General features: G+C 36.5%; 2 protein-coding genes across 2 annotated transcripts; one reads left to right on the top strand and one right to left on the bottom strand.

The window, feature by feature from the left end:
• Nucleotides 1-936: 936 nt before the first annotated feature.
• LOC143365637 (uncharacterized) lies at nucleotides 937-10,003 on the bottom strand. Its single transcript, XM_076805988.1, has 3 exons — nucleotides 9,504-10,003; nucleotides 4,337-4,504; nucleotides 937-2,340 (listed from the first exon to the last, which is right to left on the bottom strand). Exons 1-3 carry the CDS (start codon nucleotides 9,556-9,558, stop codon nucleotides 2,126-2,128), a joined length of 438 nt encoding a protein of 145 aa, XP_076662103.1. The 5' UTR covers nucleotides 9,559-10,003; the 3' UTR covers nucleotides 937-2,125.
• A 3,611-nt stretch (nucleotides 10,004-13,614) lies between these two features.
• LOC143363103 (uncharacterized) lies at nucleotides 13,615-17,325 on the top strand. The gene is made up of 3 exons (XM_076803721.1): nucleotides 13,615-13,672; nucleotides 16,515-16,646; nucleotides 17,099-17,325. Exons 1-3 carry the CDS (start codon nucleotides 13,615-13,617, stop codon nucleotides 17,323-17,325), a joined length of 417 nt encoding a protein of 138 aa, XP_076659836.1.
• The last annotated feature ends 638 nt before the right edge of the window (nucleotides 17,326-17,963 follow it).

Genomic DNA, 17,963 nt, shown 5'->3' on the forward strand with positions numbered 1-17,963 from the left:
ACAAAACGTATTTACATATCGGAAGTACAATGGTAATCTACGAAACGGAAGAATTCAACGAACACCGCGAAGAAAAATGGCAGATCACTGACTGCTGGTATAAAACAAAATGATTCGCCCGGAACAATGAAACGAGAGAAAAATTTGACGCACGGTTCAAGCTGCTTCGATTTCGATATACCTGGTAGGATTATTTATCACTAAACGAAAGATGCTTTCGTGGGAAATGATTAAATCAATATATTTAGTAGAGAATGTATTATAATACGAACCGCACAAAATCCAAATAAATTCAATCTCGTCATTGATCAGTTACTTTTAACGCTTTAGTGTTAATTAATTTAATAGTAATAGTTGCGCACCGACTTCAACTCGTTTAGGCAAACATTAGACTGCGGATTTTATGAATTTGTGAAATAGTAAGAAGATTAGAAAGATTTAAAAATGTCAACGTATAATTTTCAGTCTATTAAAATTATTAAAAAGAAGAACGAACTTTCTGTTTAGTTTCTTGCAACTGATACAGAAAGTTACAATTTTGTATAAATTCTGGAAGCTTTTGCGTTGGAATTTTTCTTTTGAAAACTTGAAACTAAAGTAATTTGATTTATTATGGTTGCGAATCATTGTTCGACGGTAGCTCATAACAAGTGTGGGACCAAAACGTAATTCAAATGACAGACCGCCAAATAAAAGATCTTTTTAAGGAACTCTGCTTAACAATTATTTTTAACAATCTGTTCTGAATGAATTATTTTTAACAACCGAACAAAAAAGTTTGCCCGAGTGGATTTTATAACGAATTTAGCACGAACCACTAACAAACATTTACAATCCAATAAATACTTACAATTTAATATTTATAATTCAATCAATATTTACAATATTTACAATATTTACAATTAGGTTGAGGGGAAGTAATGAAGGCTCGACCTCTCCGCAACGACAACTCTGATATATTTTCCTCGTTTCGCACAAAAAAAAACACATTGTACAGATGGTTTTTGTCGTGAATACAGTTACAACAAGATCCTCGACAAGTTGCGCAATCATTACGTATTAATTATCATTCTTAAGCTCTATGCAGAAAAATCGTCGAATGAACACAATGTGACCGACACTGCCACACTCTCAGCACCTACAGTTGAAAATTTTCGAAAAAGAGTTACATACACGCGGCCGAGGAACGATATTCGTCGGGCTGCTTTTGCAAAAAGTACGAAAAAATGTGACTGTTCCTGAATCCCTACGCACGGTTCGCCTCGATAAGAAATAGTACAACAAATCCTCGGCAATCGTCTGAGCTTCGCTTTCGATCGGCAATGTTCGAACTGAACGGTAAACGCCGCGAGTGAACGGGTGAACGATGAATGAACGTATCTTGCGTATCGTTAACTATAACATATTTTTTCAGCGATCCGCTCTCCGCTTTGCACGCGGCCTTTTTCCCCCACCATTTTGCTTTGTTTTCTTTTCTTTCTTTGGATTGTTCTCGCGACCCGGAGAATCCGGTTGTTCCCCTAACGATTGAAATGTCATGTCCGTGAGAGATAACGTGAACGTTTGGCTCGTTATTACGTGTCCTTGATGCGTTTCGTTGAAAAAACGGACAAGGTGACCAGGAACAGCGTGCACAGTTTGTCTAAAGCTACGATAATCGTTAACCAACGGACAGGAGGAGGCCTCAATGCCGGCGCTATAGTACGTCGAATGAAACACCGGCCTTTTTCGCTCAAGGATCCTCCGTTCCCTCGATTACTTCGAGATCGCTAGCGTTCGATTGTCAGAATGAAACGGAAAGAAGTTTTCTATTGTGTGTGTGTGTGTGTGTTTTCTTTTTTTTTTAGATGCGGATACTTTGCACTTCGAATGGCGTGGCTTTTTTCTCTTTCTTTCCTCCTCTATTCTTCGTCTCCGTCCTCGTCGTTCTACGCGCGCGCTTCTCTCTTATCAGCGAGGCGAGAGGTCAAAGAGTACAACATCGCTCGTCTCGTGTCCGTCGCCCTGCCAGCCTGTTCCCTTCTTGTTTCTCGAGTATGCAAGGTACGAAGCTGTCTGTACTAACGATCTCGAACGTATCTCTTTCGTCGATTGTTCGGGAGCATGATAGAATTTTCGCTTAGGTCTAGTTACGGATGAATGCTAGCAGAACGCTGCCGAGGGCGCAGGACAGGATCAGTGATGTTGCCGGTGGCACGGTCGGCGTGGCTGCGTTGCAGTAGTCTGTCAAGCACGAGCAGACCTCCTGGCGACCTCCGAAACCACTGCGCTGGTAGCATTTCCCTTTGTAGCTTGTCTCGACCCAGCCGCAGCCCCTTATTACACGAGTGTCAGCTGGAACTGTTTGGAAACGCGTGTTACCGGTGCCGTTCGTTACACCTCACGATTGTCTTTATGTAACGGTATTAACCTTTCTTTTCTAGTAGCTTTACAGTCATATCCTTGATGTATGCAAAAACTTTGGGACCGAAATGTTACATACAATCGGCTACAAAACACCATCATTCGACCTCTTACTGCTAGCGCTGAACGCAGATAAAAGCTTGAACGAACCAGATTCAAACTTCGTGGTTTTTAATCATTTTTCTGTAAATCTGTTACTAACACATTCGTCACATTTTTCTGATTAAAACAACACCAAACACGACATGATTTGGATCGTATTTACTCGTTTAATCCACGATACAGTAGAACCTCCGTTATCCGAACTGGCCAGAAGGGGACACTACCGTTCGGATAATAGAATAATTACCTAGCTACAGTGCCGGATTAAATCTTTACGAATTCGGATATTATCGGTTTGGATAATTGAGGTTCTACTCGTCAACTGGACAAGCAAATGTGCTTCGAAGTGTATCTATCATGTTCGGATTCGTTTTAATCGGGAAAATGTCACAAATCAGTTGGCGAGAGTTGCATAAAGAAATTATGTAACTGGCTAGAGAATGTTTTATACATAATATTCTTTTGTGTAGCAAGAAATTTAGCCCCGATTCGACCTTCATATGTAATTTTTCATCTTGCCAATTGTTGTAGTTTTATAATATTGCAAGAGAACACTGTACGAAGTGATTTCAGCGATGTGGACTGTCGATGTCCCACGCGGCGTGAATGAAAAGTATAAATTTAGCACGGCGCTCAACGCGTTAATATAAAGTGCTTATAAACCTCGGAGCAACGAGGTGTTTAGAGATTTTATGATAAACGGCGATCAGTCTTGTGAGCGTCATAGCAGATTTGCACTATTACCAAACTTTGTCGTCTGTCATGATATCTGCCGTAACAATGTTGCTATTCGAATCATGTTATCAACACGTTAGCTCAAGGTTGTCAACACAAACTTCTTACCAATATCAGCAGACTTCATAAACGCAAACGAAATATTTCCAATGTGGAAAGTGTTGTTCTCGAAATATTAATGTTCACAATATTTGTTCATTATTCAAACGTGGAAATGGCAAATATACATCTCCTGTATGGCCTTGCTATTGGGAATATTTCTGTAGCTCCTGGTTTTTGTGCAGCAAGAAATTTGCGTTAACAACCTTGAGCTAATGTGCCTTTGAATAAAACAATTTGTTTACTTTTTCTACGATTACATCCATTGTTCGTAGATGATAAAAATCGATTTCACGTCAAAAGAATTGTTTCTAGGACATATATTGATTCGAGATTTTTTGCTCCCTTTGGTGAGTACTCTAGATCCTCAAAGTTTTGAATTCATTCTTTTTCAACACGGTGTGTATGTAAATATTGTTTACCTTATCTTGTTCATCTAAAATATCTATCTTGTTTCACCGCACAATAAAAGTATTTTTAATACTTATTCACGCGTATAAAGTATTTCCTTTTTGTTTAAAACACGAGTTACGCCCAACGTTGCGTCATTGTAGTACGATAAATTACGCTAATAGTTATATTGTGCTAGATAAATCAGGCAAACTGTAGTTTAAGATGCATTGTGCTAACCACGCTGCTGTAACGTGCTTGGTAGCATATTACAGTAGCTTTCTATAGAATAATGAGGAGGCAGTATTAATCTGGGTTAGTGTTGATAGCTCTCTGAGCCAGATTGTGACACGAACATTCGATGTTACAAATAATAAAAACTTTCCTATTTCCATCGAATTTATCAACACTTTACAGTCCCTTGTAACGAATTGATATATTTTCTCACGTATATTATTCAGTTCGTTCATTCTCTCCTAAACGTGTTCGTATTGGTCAAAGGAAACGAATATGAATGAAAGACGCCGTGTACGTGTGTACCGTTACATAAAAGATAATCGTAACGCATCTAATATCACAACAATGAAATAATTTGCGTATTACTTACGTCCATTAACGCTAAACTCAATGACTTGCGTAATCTTTCGGCACATCGTGTATTTTGCGCCGTCCTTGAGATCGGAGCAATCTCTTTTAAGGGCATCCGGTGGATGTTCGTCGGAACATCGGCTGTCATTGTGACTGTTACACAAGTAACACTGCATGGCGTCGATACCTGTAGCATTACAGTCACTCTCAAAAATCATTCAACCAGCATCAGTAACCTGCTTACTACTACGGCACAATGTCTCTAAAAAGCAATGATTACGCAACATTCAAACTAAAAAAACATCATTACACTAACGCCAAACCGGTTTGAATATCAAAGAAACATTTGTGTCAAATGTAATTCCTTAAAATATTTATTTACGATATTAACAGTGAAGCACGTATAATAACGAGATCTGTTGCGAGTCAAATATAATTCATTAAAATATTTTCTCTCGATATTACAAGTGAAGTGTTTTATTAATTTGTACAATAATATTATCGTCTAATAAATATGTTTTCGAATCGATCGGAAAAGCATTTTTATCAATTGTTGTCGTGTCAGGGATTAGATACGATTAAATATTTTATTATACCGAATTTGATGGGATCACGTACGATACGAACGCATAGGCATCCGCAGTGATCATCATCTACTTGTATACAACGTGTAGTCTCAATTTCGTAATAACGCGAAGCACAAGGTTTCGACCATTATCGAGTGGCTGATAAGAGGGGTCAACGAAGATAATACGGCCGGCAAACGATAACTGTCAAGGGATTCAGCAGACTATGCATGTTTTAATCTCCTTGGTACGGTAGCCGACAGCTATCAACTATCATCAACGTCGAGTATAGTCGACGATGGTACCGAGGGGGTTAAACACCGACATGTGCGTGCGTACGGAGACATTTATGTAGGTCAACATAGTGAACATACTCATAAATCTTTGACTATCAAGTATATCAGATACGTTTTGGATGAAATGCTTTAAGTGGATCTTCTGGTCCGGAGCGTCATTTTGGAAATTTTTGTAAAACAAATCAGGCGACTGTTTTGTATTGATGTTTTGCATACATATTTTCTATTATTTGGATTGTACAGTCAAAATACTTAACATTGCAGAAGCTCCTTGAAGAGGTGCATACCAAAAAAAAAAAATTTTTATCTAATCTTATCTAGCACATGATTTATTTTCTGATACGACTCCAGATGTTCTATCGCTCTGAAATAAAAAGAAATGCAGTGGCATTCTAATTAACATGAATATAGTTATGGCATAAACCAAAAGAAAGAAAATATGTCGTAATTTAACAAAATGACGGCACTTTAAATTTCGAAGTCTGATCAATTCTGATTAAAAAATAGAAATATATCAATGTTTGTTGAAGTGTTTGGTTCTGAATTTGAAGTGGTTCGCACTACTAGATCTTGAGATATCCTGAGTCAGCCGTGTCAGAAAATAAGGTTCCGGGATGAACGCGTTCAATGTTTTGACTGTCTACAGGGTGTCCCAAAATGTTGTACTTCCTTGAAAGGGGTGATTCCTGAAGTCGTTTGAAGTAACTTTTCCTTTCGCGAAAATGTTCTCCATAGAGAACGACGAAAAACACGGACCAACCAGAGCGCGGCTTCGGCGGACGGCGACAGGTCCCACTGAGCGTGGCGACGGCATTGGCTAATCCCGAAATCTGTCCGATGTAGCTGCGCTCTGATTGGTTCGTGTTTTTCGTTGATAACTCCGTAAAAAAGCCGTGGAGAACATTTTTGCAGAGGAAAAAGTGACTTCAAACGACCTCAGGAATCGCCCCTTTCAAGGAAACAAATAAATCTAAATAAATCCTTATAACAAATAAAACTAACCAAATCATTTCGCAGACATATTTTTAAATATGTGTGCGGAAAATGCAAGAAAAAAAAAGAAAAATCGATTCTTTCACAGTTTTAAACCAGAAGACTCCCTCTTAAAGCATTCGTCAATTATTATAATCCTTCCACCTGATTTTCCGAGAGTAACGCTAGACAATTGGCACGTTCAGTTATTTTTCTTACGACGTGTAACAGCTTTATAATCTCGTCGCATAATTGTCTATAATTCGATGAAATTTTCATAATGGTGGGCATGCATTTTGTGATTAATTTTAATCGATTGGAATTTAGGTTAGAACAGGGCATAAATAATCGTAGAGGTGGTCGGGCAAATATTAATGGTTAAATTAATTTTGATTTCGCTTTGCGGAATAGGCAATGCGTAGGAACAAATCGATTTTCCGTGAACACACACGCTCTTTTGCGCATAGCGCGCCGTCATTGATCTTACTGACGTTTGCATGCAGCCAACGCGCTATATCCCCTTTTCTTCAATGAGTACGCGTTTTTAAATGTTTACCAACTGACTCAGATAATCTATTAATATTGCGCGTGTCCGTTACCGTCAACTCGATCCTAGTAGTAATAATATCTCCAAACAACTATGCACTTCCAGAATGAGGAGGTAACGCGATACTTTTTCTGCAGAACCTATAATGTCGCGTCCTTTGCGTGCACGTTATTGAAAATGCACATCATAACAATCTGATGTGATCCATACAAGAATATACAAAAGAATAATTTCTATTATTTCAACCACTTGCCATAAAATATTGAACCAGACTCGCAACCAAACTGCGGATTTTTATGCAAAATAAAAATTTGTCAAATCAGTTATAAACAATGGATGATAGGTGAAACTGTATTTCCTCTTTTCATCATTTTAATAAAATCGGAAATAACTCAGATATATTCCTATTATAGTCACATAAATGCATAAAATTAGCACTCTACTCATCAAAAATTAGTTTATATAAAACTTGCTAGGTACGAATGTTATTCCTCTTTTTTGTAAATCAAAATAAAATTCTGTTCTTCTGTTATTATTACACAGCGGATTTTTATGCAAAACTTGTCTGTGTCAATCACCAGAAATAAATGACACATAGAAATGAATTTCTTCTTTTAATAATTATAATGCGTTTAAAACAATGAAAGTCTTAAATTCTTCTGATGCTCACTCTTTCGCATTCCACCTACTCGTTTTTGTCATAAGTGCATAAAACGCGCAGTCTAGTGATTGTTCGAACGAGTGCAAATGTAGACATGCAATAAATATGAATTTTGAAATTATTAGTTAGGATGTTAGTAGAAGTTCTCAATTATTGTAGCCGTGAACAAAATCATGGCAAGGGGTTAATCGTGAATGTGAAAAATGAGTAGAGGTTCTAATCATGGTTGCCGGGAAGAAAATTATGCGGCAAGGGGTTAATTGTGAATGTCAAAATCGTCACACGTGAATCACGTCGTGTATCGTCGACGAAACGCGAGAATCTTTGATAACCGGAGTTACATGGCAACGACGCTGTCGGCATGACTTCGTCTTTTAAATTTAATCGCCAGAAGCATCATATAGATATTACAAAATGACGAGAAAGTAATTCTCTGAAATTAATTGTACAGGGCAACGTCATAAAATAGAAAGTTTAAATAAAAGAAAAGTCAATCTATGCCGTGAACCGTTCACAAGCCAAGTCGATTAACTACCTTTTAAGTTTTTTTTTATATTTCATCTACCAAGACACATGATTGACGCTTAAATTTTACCATTTAACCCTCATACGTTCCTCAGGGTGAAAATTCATCCATTTTCGTCTTCTGCGTAATGTAACACGTTTGATCTCTTTCTGCCTGTGTCGTGAGATGTATTTAAAATGCGACATTATAACTTAAACATAATTTGTTGATTTAAAGTGTACAGCAAAAATGAGGTGAAATATTTGAGGATTGTACGAGGAGCGTTAAAATCAATTTCTTTAATAATTAGACGCAATACTACTGAACGATAAAAATTGAAAGAACTATTAAAAGGTAATTGATAAAATTTCATGGATTTTCTCTACTTATTATTTTGCGGAGTTTATCGATTTGGCAAATGAGCGGCTCGTATGGGGTTCAGCTACAACTGAACATGCGAATGCTACAAAAGAACCCCTAAACGAAGACGATCCCATTAGGATGTTTCAAATGTAGAAATCGCGGAAAATTCGATTGGAAAGCAGAGTGAAAAATTTTCATTTGAGTGAAAGCAGCACAAGGAAATAGTATAAAATTTTGAGAAGCAAAAGAGAAGAAAAGTCGATTGACATGAGGAATCGGTCACAATTGAATATCGGAATGCTCAAAAAAAAAACCCTAAAGAAATCGATTCTATCAGACTGCTCCAAATTTGAAAAATGTCGAAAAATCAAATAAAGAGCAGACTGAATTTTTCATTCTGAAGTCGGTACATAATGAAATAGAATAAAGTTTAAAAAAGGGGTAAAAAGTGAATTGACGTATTCAACTACAACAGAACGCTTGAATGTAACCACGCAACCCCTAAACAACTCGATTCTACTGCTGTCTCGAACATAAAAAATATTTAAAATTCAAGTAAAAATCAAAGTAAATTCGAGTGAAAACAGTGCAATAAAATAGAACAAAGTTTAAGAGAAACGGAAGAAAAGTCAATTAACGTGTGTCATTTAGATGGAACTCAACACTCGAATGTTGTAAACAACTCCAGAAGACCTCGATTCCACTTGGTTTCTCGGAAATATAGAAAATGAGTAAAATTCAAATGAAATTTTAGCAGAGACAGAATGACAAAATAAAATACAGTTTAAAAATGGAGGAAAAATCAATTGACATGTTTGACTGCAACAGAACACTTGAGTGTTGCCAAGCAACCCTTAAAGACCTCGATTTTACTAGGGAGTCCAGAATAATTAACGTTCAAGTTAAAATCGAAGTAAATTCCAGCAAAGACGGCGTAATAAAATAAAACAAAGCTTAAAAAAAAAGGGGAGAATAAAAGTCAACAGACACATGGGATTCATCTGGAACAGTACACCAACCAAGGAGCTCCTGAAGGAGTAAATTCTACCATTGTATTCCGCCAGTGCGAAACGCGTAAAATTCGAGCGAAGAGGGTAGAAACGGTGGCACTAAGGAATAATTTACGAATTGAAGCGTCAAGCGGCAGGCGATTGAGGCGGGAATCTAGGTCTACCAGGGACTGAGGTAGATCGATAGTGAGCGGCGTGTGTCTGTTAAACCCGCTCCGATCGTTGAACCAGAGGGCTAGCTAGCCACGACGCCCGGTTAGGCTTACCGTAAAAACCGAGACTGAGCAGGAGGCAAACTGCGAAGACGTGTGCGCGGCTCATGGTTGTTCTACGACGGTATTATCCTTGGCAGGGGCGAGTATCCTTCAACGAGCAGAGACAACGGACAGGGTCCTCCTGAATCACCGGTGGTAGATTGCACGCGACCGGGCGGGCGCTCAGGGTGTCGAGAGAACCCGGGCGGGAGAGAAAGAGAGAGAAGGCAGTTGTAGATCAAGGATCGCCGTAGTCAACCATTCAGCCCCGAGAGCTGCTGAAGCACTGTTCAAGCTGGTCGACGCTCGACGCGATTGCAGCGCAAGCCCCGCAACTAAGGCGACACGATGCTAGAGAACCACGGATACGTGATTGCGCGCGAGAGGAACAGCTCGGAGAGAACCCCGGCAAGACCGAGCGAGACGAGACCAACGGAAAAACAGAATTGTCAACAAATTGCTCGAACCAGTGCGGGTCTAGGCGAGGGTGAGATTCAGCAGGTGTCCCGGCGACCGGTTCGCGATTCTGAATGCACCGTCCCCGACAGATAGTCCCTTGGCACCCGACACGCGCCCGAATCAATATTTTTGACGCGCAGAAGGAGGGATGCTGCTGATTCGGATTGGTTATCGTCGCATTTCCGTTTTTAGATTGTTTTTATTGCGTTTAGGAGGATCCCATGTCCCGTCCCAGCCTTGGAGTTCGTTAGTTTTTGTTATGATTACAATAAACTGTCGAATTTGTTCCAAGAGGTAAACATGACGTAAGTCGTTTTAGCGGGGTTAGCGAAGAGTAATATTTAGATATTGTTATTATTTATTTGATGCTTTAAATCAAGTATGGTTTGAGTAGCATATGCAATACGTATTAACATATTACGTAACAGTTTAATGCGCAACTTAACTTAACTTAAAGCTAGTTTATATAGCTTCTACTTGGTTGCGCTACTTTAATGAAATTAAATTTTGATTGAACATTGCTTAACAACACATAATTGCACACCCCTTCCACCGGATTGTCTCTACGAAGGCACCGCTAAATATTGCTATGCTATAATTTAAAACAATTCCGACGATACTAAATGTAGGTCTTCGTGGTTAGTAAATTGCCACATGTTCGTGTGCGGTACGAGTAAATACACTAGACTGAGGAGGACAACGTTGATCTCGAAAAGGTAAGTTCGAGAATATGTAAAACAAATGAATGCGTGAGGATTTGAATGGATTTAGCCATGACTGCTATGAAATCATCAAACCCATCTGTCTTGCGAGGGTTAACATATTCAGAGTCTCATGTTTCATACAGTCGATCCAAAAGGTATTGGAACACTAAAGTTCTCATGTTCGAGAAATTTATAATATTCGAACTGTGATAATTGAAAAGAAATTGTACAACAATATAATTGCACTCATTTCTAATCTTGAAGCCTGAATAGAACTTGTCACGTATAAAGAAAATATTAATAGACTAATGAATATGTAGCGAATTAGACACTGATTTAAGGGAGAGTTTAATCACCCCCTAACATTTAGAACATTTTTATGGCAATGTTTATTGTCATAGTCACCGTTAAAACGAATATTAAATACGAATATTAAATATTCATAGAATGAATATTAAAAACGAATATTAAAACTCTATATATATATATATATATATATATATATATATATATATATATAGCTAAAGCTATAGCTATAGCTTACCAATATAGTTCGTCTAAAGTTTGCAGAATGGTTGGTGCAGGAACCCGTCTCTGTTGTGTTGGCGAAAGAATAACAAAGATCTTAACTTGTCGGAGACAATACAATGTAGGCAAGGGAGCCTTTATTGGACGATAACAAAAAGTACGATTGTTTTGACGGATAAGGCAGGGCTACATGTTAAATAGGGAAGGCCGTGGGCGGTACGAAGAGCTTTATGTTCAAATGGAGCGTAAAGTGGTGGTTTGGAACACTCTAAGTGGATAATATCCCTTTTCCTGTGACACACTGAACGTCATGAAATGTCATGGAAGCTCGTATAATAAGTCGCACGCGAACAGTACGCGGAAAGGATACGGTACCCTTCCGCGATGGAGGATAATAAATTCGTTTTATCTTCGAGAGATGAAGTCGTTAAAATTTCTGAATTACGCTACACGGAAGAATGGTTTTCATTATTGTTTGTCGTTGCTCATTTATTGTGGCAATATTAACCTTAATCTGAAAATCACTGAATGTTTCATTGATCGATTACTGTATATTTTGAGCAGATTTTGTATACAAATTATTATTATTATTATTATTTGTTTATTGCTTTAAACCATATAGGGATTTTGTATACATATTTGGATAATTTTTATTTAATGATTCTAATTGAAATTGAAAAGATGCTTCTAGGGGAAATGGTTTAATAAATTTTTTTAATTAAACACATATTGTATTAAAGACCGTACAAAACTTATACAAATCCTGTCCTGTTATTTTTATCAGATAAATTGATTTTAGGTTTAGTTTTAAGTATACTACAATCATGAAATAATAATAATCGCAAAATAATTGCAAGAATAATATCACTATGTACAATTATAGCAAACTATATACATACAGCTGTACAAACTTTACTTGAAGGCTTGCGTAAGTTTAAATAGAAAAAGAAAGAATCAGTAGAAAATGAATATCTTGCTATAAATCAGTTGAATTTAGTAATAATGCCAATTAATATCAAGAATTTATACACTATAAAAATAACATTTTTTATAATATGTCTGTGCACTGTAGAAATGGGTCATAATTTTCTATAATGTAAGATTATTTTCTTGCCAATATAATAAATTATAATAATTGACGACTTAAGAAGACAATACGTAAAAGTGACATAATTGTTTAATGTTCCAAAAACTGATGTATCCGATAACCAAGACTCGCTTTATGCTCTTATGCAATGGAACATTTGTAATACGATGCTTCGAGCAATGTATATCCTTACAAGATTTATTTTCAGTTGTAATGCACAAAGAATTAACAAACATTTCAATGTAACTGCAAAATTATATTTCCAATGTTTTTCGGCTAATTATTTTTTTATTTCAAAACTTTAAGATTTGAAACTTCTAATATAGTAAAAAATCTTTGTACGATTTCCTTTGTGAATATCCTTAATGGATTAGTTATTTTGCAATGAAATTAAAATAATTATTATATATAATGGAAACGAACTCTTAGACACGTTTAAAAACTTTTATGTAATTTACGATGAAGCAATTTTTTGTACGTATAGATAAAAATATTTGTTTCAGTTGGAATCTCAATTACGATTTGATTTTCACTACGCATTGCTTATTGCAGGTCGCATTTAACATATTTAGCAACACTGTGTGTCCCTGACACATCTTCCGGCGATTATATTCTACTCGGTAAATATCTTGTACCTATTTCCTATTTGTATATTAAGGGTCATCTTGAACTAAGTAATCTTTATTTTAATTAAATTAACTTCTCGGTTTTCTCAAAAAATTGACAAGTATTGAGTATTGAATAACAGTGAAAACTATACGCAGCTACGTTTCATAGTAAAAACATCGATTCTTTAGAAAACAAATATTGAACAAATTACGAAGAATAAGATCTATTTTCAATATTAATCTAAATGACGTATGGTTAAATGAGCGATACATCGATATTATTTGCCATCTTCATGCTGATGAAGTATTCACGTCAAGGATAACACGGAATTAAATTCGAGTTAAATTCCAAGCTCAGTAGTTTTATTAATGTTTCAGTGAGTTTTCCTAATTGATTAAATCAAATAAACAATTCCTACGGTACTGAGACGTAAGGAGGAAGCAGATTTATTTCTTCAATCATTTCGTCAAGTATTGATTTCTTGAGGTACCATATAACCTGATCATTACAGTTCTGTAATTAATATATTAAATTTTTATTTATTTTAATCACGATATACAATCACATTTCCTTTGCAGATTACTTAATTAATTATTTGGACAAGATAATGTCATAAAAGTATCTAAAACCTTGATCTAACCACAACATTGGGAAATGCTATTCAGTATTCTCCTATCTTTACAATTGTTAGAAAATGAAAGATAAGTTGGAAAAATAAATGCAAGAGAACAGAATAATGCAAATGAAACTAAATACGCTACAAGTATTATTGTTCCTCTTTGTTTTTCAAGGTGGTAAGACTTACATTGTAGATACCGTACTTGTCGATGGTAGAGAATATAGACTGCATGCTATACATGTAATGTTAAAGTAGAAAACGAGTAACGTCACTGACGAGATGAAGGAATATAAATTTTATCACGGACAAGATATGCTAATATACCGATCATTTTTGTTTCTGTCACACGTTTGTGGGGCTCTAGTGCCTCATTATTAATTTCGCGTCGTGCTAGTCGTTACAGATAACTCATGAATCTGGGCATATTAGTGAGAATCGAGTATCTTGAATACTGCATTTTTACTACGAATGTTTTAAAATGATTTACAGCCAATAAATGAATAAGGCATGTCCAGTTGTGTATATATCTCATAGAGACACTTATTCTTGGAAAGAAATATTAAATCGGGTTGAACAATTGAAAAAGCGTGACCTCATCAATCCTCGATTTGTCGCCTTCTTCGATGATAATGATGCTGAGACATAGTAATCATAGTTAGACACAACCATATGGGGAAACTAGGCGAGAAGTTCACGAAGAAACGTTGATGATGATGATAATAATGATGAAGATGCTACGAGATGAGATTTTATACCCCGCACACGAATACCGCCTATTTACCTCGCACGTGAGTCCGATTCTAACCAGCTCACGAGAGTCAAACTTAACAACCGCTCACGAGAATGAAGCTAATCCCCACACACGAGTACCGCCTAACCAATAAGAAAAACAGGAGGAATCCAAATCTGGCTTAAATCATCTTTATATCTAAGTTTAATTCTTTTTAATATCTAAGTGAGCCCGGGGGAGGGGGGGCTCTGATAGATGGAATCTTGAGAAGAGGCACTTTTAAAAGTGCAGAACCAAAGTGCAGCTGAAGGTGGGCCAAGGTAAACGAAGAAAGCATTGAAGAACCCCGACTCCTTGACTCACCCCGAGACAAAAATAAGGTAGTCCAAGGAATTTTTAAATATCTCTTTGACTACTCTAAGCTAGATAAAGATAGACCATGGTAGGCAGAGGAAGTTCGAAATGGCTTTTGGTCTACCCTAAGCTAAATAAAGGTAGATCAAGGTAGGTAAGCGTAGGCCAGGGCAGCTCTGAAGGACCCCTCCCTTTTTTTATGTGGTGGTAATCACTCATTACGGATTTCCTGTCCTTCCTGGGGGAGGGGAGAGATGGACTACAGGACTCCCCCGATGGTATACCCGCTTACTCTACCTGGGTGACCTCCCTGAGTTAGTAGAATGGGGGGCCAGGAACTCTTAACCGAAATTAACTCTGGCTGCCTCCTTTCCCGACAACTATCCACCCCGGGAGGAGTGAATCCCCCCCCCCAACTACCTACTCTAGTAGGAGCCCTGATCGTGATACCAGCGACCCCCGGCGGCTCTCTCCGTCACTCGGGGGATTGGCACTCGAAGGTGCCCGTCCTGGCCAAAAGAAGAGCTTTGGAGGACTCCTGGCCAACCTCAAGGTAGACAAGGCTAGGCAAGGATAGCCCTAAAGTACCCCTGGTCAACCCCAAGGTAGACAAGGGAAGATCTACAGGACCTAGTCGACCCCAAGATTGCCCAAGGTATTTCATAGTCCTTCTGGTCCCAGAGGCCGCCTGATCCTGCCGGAGTCCCCGTCCTGACTGACTGATTGACTGCACTCGGTGAGCACAGGAGCACAGCTCTACCCACCCCAACTACTTTCGGTAGATCTCGATCGCCGTAATAATTAATTATTGATGAATTTATTATTTCTGGCTGTTTAATGTTTATAACAATTCTTTCTGGTAACGATGTCGACAGGCACTTCCTTGACTATTTGACCGCCTGTTTTTTTTAGTAAAAATAGGTAATAGTACTGAAGATATACAATAACTTTTAAAGCATGTCTTGAAGCATGTGAGAGTAACTTCCATGTATGATCATTTGGAGTATACAAGACACTCGATTCTCAGTAATATGCCCAGATTCATGAGTTATGTTGTTTGTGTTTTGATCTAGTTCAGCAGTTGGCTGTTCTATGTGAGTAGAGGGCGCAAGAAAACCGCTGATTGTTAGCTATGTCGGTATTTCAGATCGTGACACAAGAAGCTGCATAAGTAGACTGGTCTATTCGGAATAGACTATTCCTACATCTCGTCTATGGTTTTATTCAATGTATTTTCGTTATCTACGCAACATAGATGTGTAAGACAGTTATAACTGTGTTTGATCGATTATGGCTCGTTTGTGGTATCATTCGAGCTCAAATATTTTACTGAATATTAATAATTAAGGGTTCATTGCAACAACGATGTTTATAGAAAATTTTGGTGATAATTAAGAGACAATCATTTTTTATCCCTTTCTTTTTGTTTTTATATCTTTGTATACTTATATTACTGTTCTTTAAATAGTTTTCCATATATTTTAAAGTGAAAGATTTTAAGGAAATAAAATTGTAAGCTATGTTTTCACTATTCTGTTGCTGATCTAATTTGGATAGTGAAGATTTCTATAGTGAAAAATATAAGGAAATATAGAAAATTGCTATACTGAGAAGTTCCTAAAAATAGCATTATCATGTAACACACAAGCCAGACTTTTCTTAATTAATGAATTATAATCAATTTCACATAGTAGGTACAACGGTTGTTGGACATCATCGTCAATTATATTTCTTAATTTTCAAAGAGTAGTGTTTCTTGTAAACTTTTTAATTGTTACCAAAACACAAATAATTGTGTAGAGTTTTCAGAGAGCAGTTCTATTTATATTTTTCACAAAAAAAATAAATAAATTGTATCGAATTGTATTGTATTGTTAAGAAATGTTAATAATAAATATTTTCATATTTTTTCGTTACTAACATTTCTAAATAGACTCCAGAGCCATAAAATGTTACCAGTGCAATAGTAAGAAGGATGAAGATTGCACACAAAATAAAGTGGATATCAAATATTTGAAACCATGTCCGTCATCGCACAGATACTGTCGCAAAGCCATTTACATATGTAAGAATAATTTTATTCTATATAATTTATTATGGTATTTAATCCTTGTCTGTTTCTTGTGTCAATTTGACAGTTCTTTTAACAGTTCCATGGTAGCCATTACTAAATCCATTAAAATCCTTACGTATCAATTTTCCTTTACATATTTTTACTCCTTTGATAACAACAATGTTGCTAAATGTACATTTACAATTTAAAAATAGCAATTCTTTATAAAAAAATAATAAAAATTCTATATAACAAAATTTTTATTTAAAAATTGTTTGCAAACGGTTCTGGTAATTTGATCCTCCACAGTGAATAATTACTAAATTAAGCTGGTTGATAGAAAATTAGAATATAAATGGAATATTTGCAACCCTACCAGCCATCCAGGGTTTAAACTATTTTATAGCGTGTTTCTCAGTAATCCTGCTTTACTGCCAATACGAAATAGCATTATGGATTTCCAGATTATTTTATGGATTCCCGGGAATACATAACAGTGCGAGAGTGTGCAAAGTGGCGAAACACCGATAAGATGTGTTACAGGGGTCGTTATTCGCGCGACAGTTATCAACTTGTTTGCGAATGCTACGGAACAGGGTGCAATCGATCTGTGAGACATTTCTCGAACATGAACATACTTCTTTATATCCTGTGTCAACTGATACTCCTCCTCGGTTTAAGCCCTACCTGATCCACCAAAGTTTTAAGTTCAATAATGTTGTAAGATAATTGTTCAATTGTATCGTCGGAAGTTATTCGGTCCCAATATGCATAAAATATAAAAAAGAACAATACCTACAAGCATTTTCCTACTGTGATGTAAATAATAATAATATCTGTATATTGTTAATTAGTAATCTGTATATTATTAAATCTTGATGTTCGTAATAAATGTAACACTGTAGGTTCTACAAGAAAGTGATACAAAACATACGCTACTGGAGTAAACAATATGATTGAAATAGTTAAGTGCGAAGGGAATTATGTTTTTCAGAATTTGCTTCATTAAGTATGTCTTCTATTTCTGTAGGTTCATATTTTATTTTATTAACTTATTGTTAGTGTTAACCACGATTAGCTGTAATTATTTTACTATTGGTTGGAATAGAATAATAGTAATATTGTATGCTGCGTTCAGTTAAATAAATGGTTCTAATTTGTTATTAACACAAAAGGGGAATTTTTTATGTGAACAGAAAACTACACGAAGTATGCAAAATTTAGGAATCTGTATGCATATTTTGTTTAATCTGTAAATCTAATAATGTTGCTATCAAATAAAGAGTAATTTGTGTAAAATCGGATTGTTAAAATAAAATATTGTTCACG

This window comes from Halictus rubicundus, chromosome 2 (assembly GCF_050948215.1).
Source record: "Halictus rubicundus isolate RS-2024b chromosome 2, iyHalRubi1_principal, whole genome shotgun sequence".
Classification (NCBI taxonomy): Eukaryota; Metazoa; Arthropoda; class Insecta; order Hymenoptera; family Halictidae; genus Halictus; species Halictus rubicundus.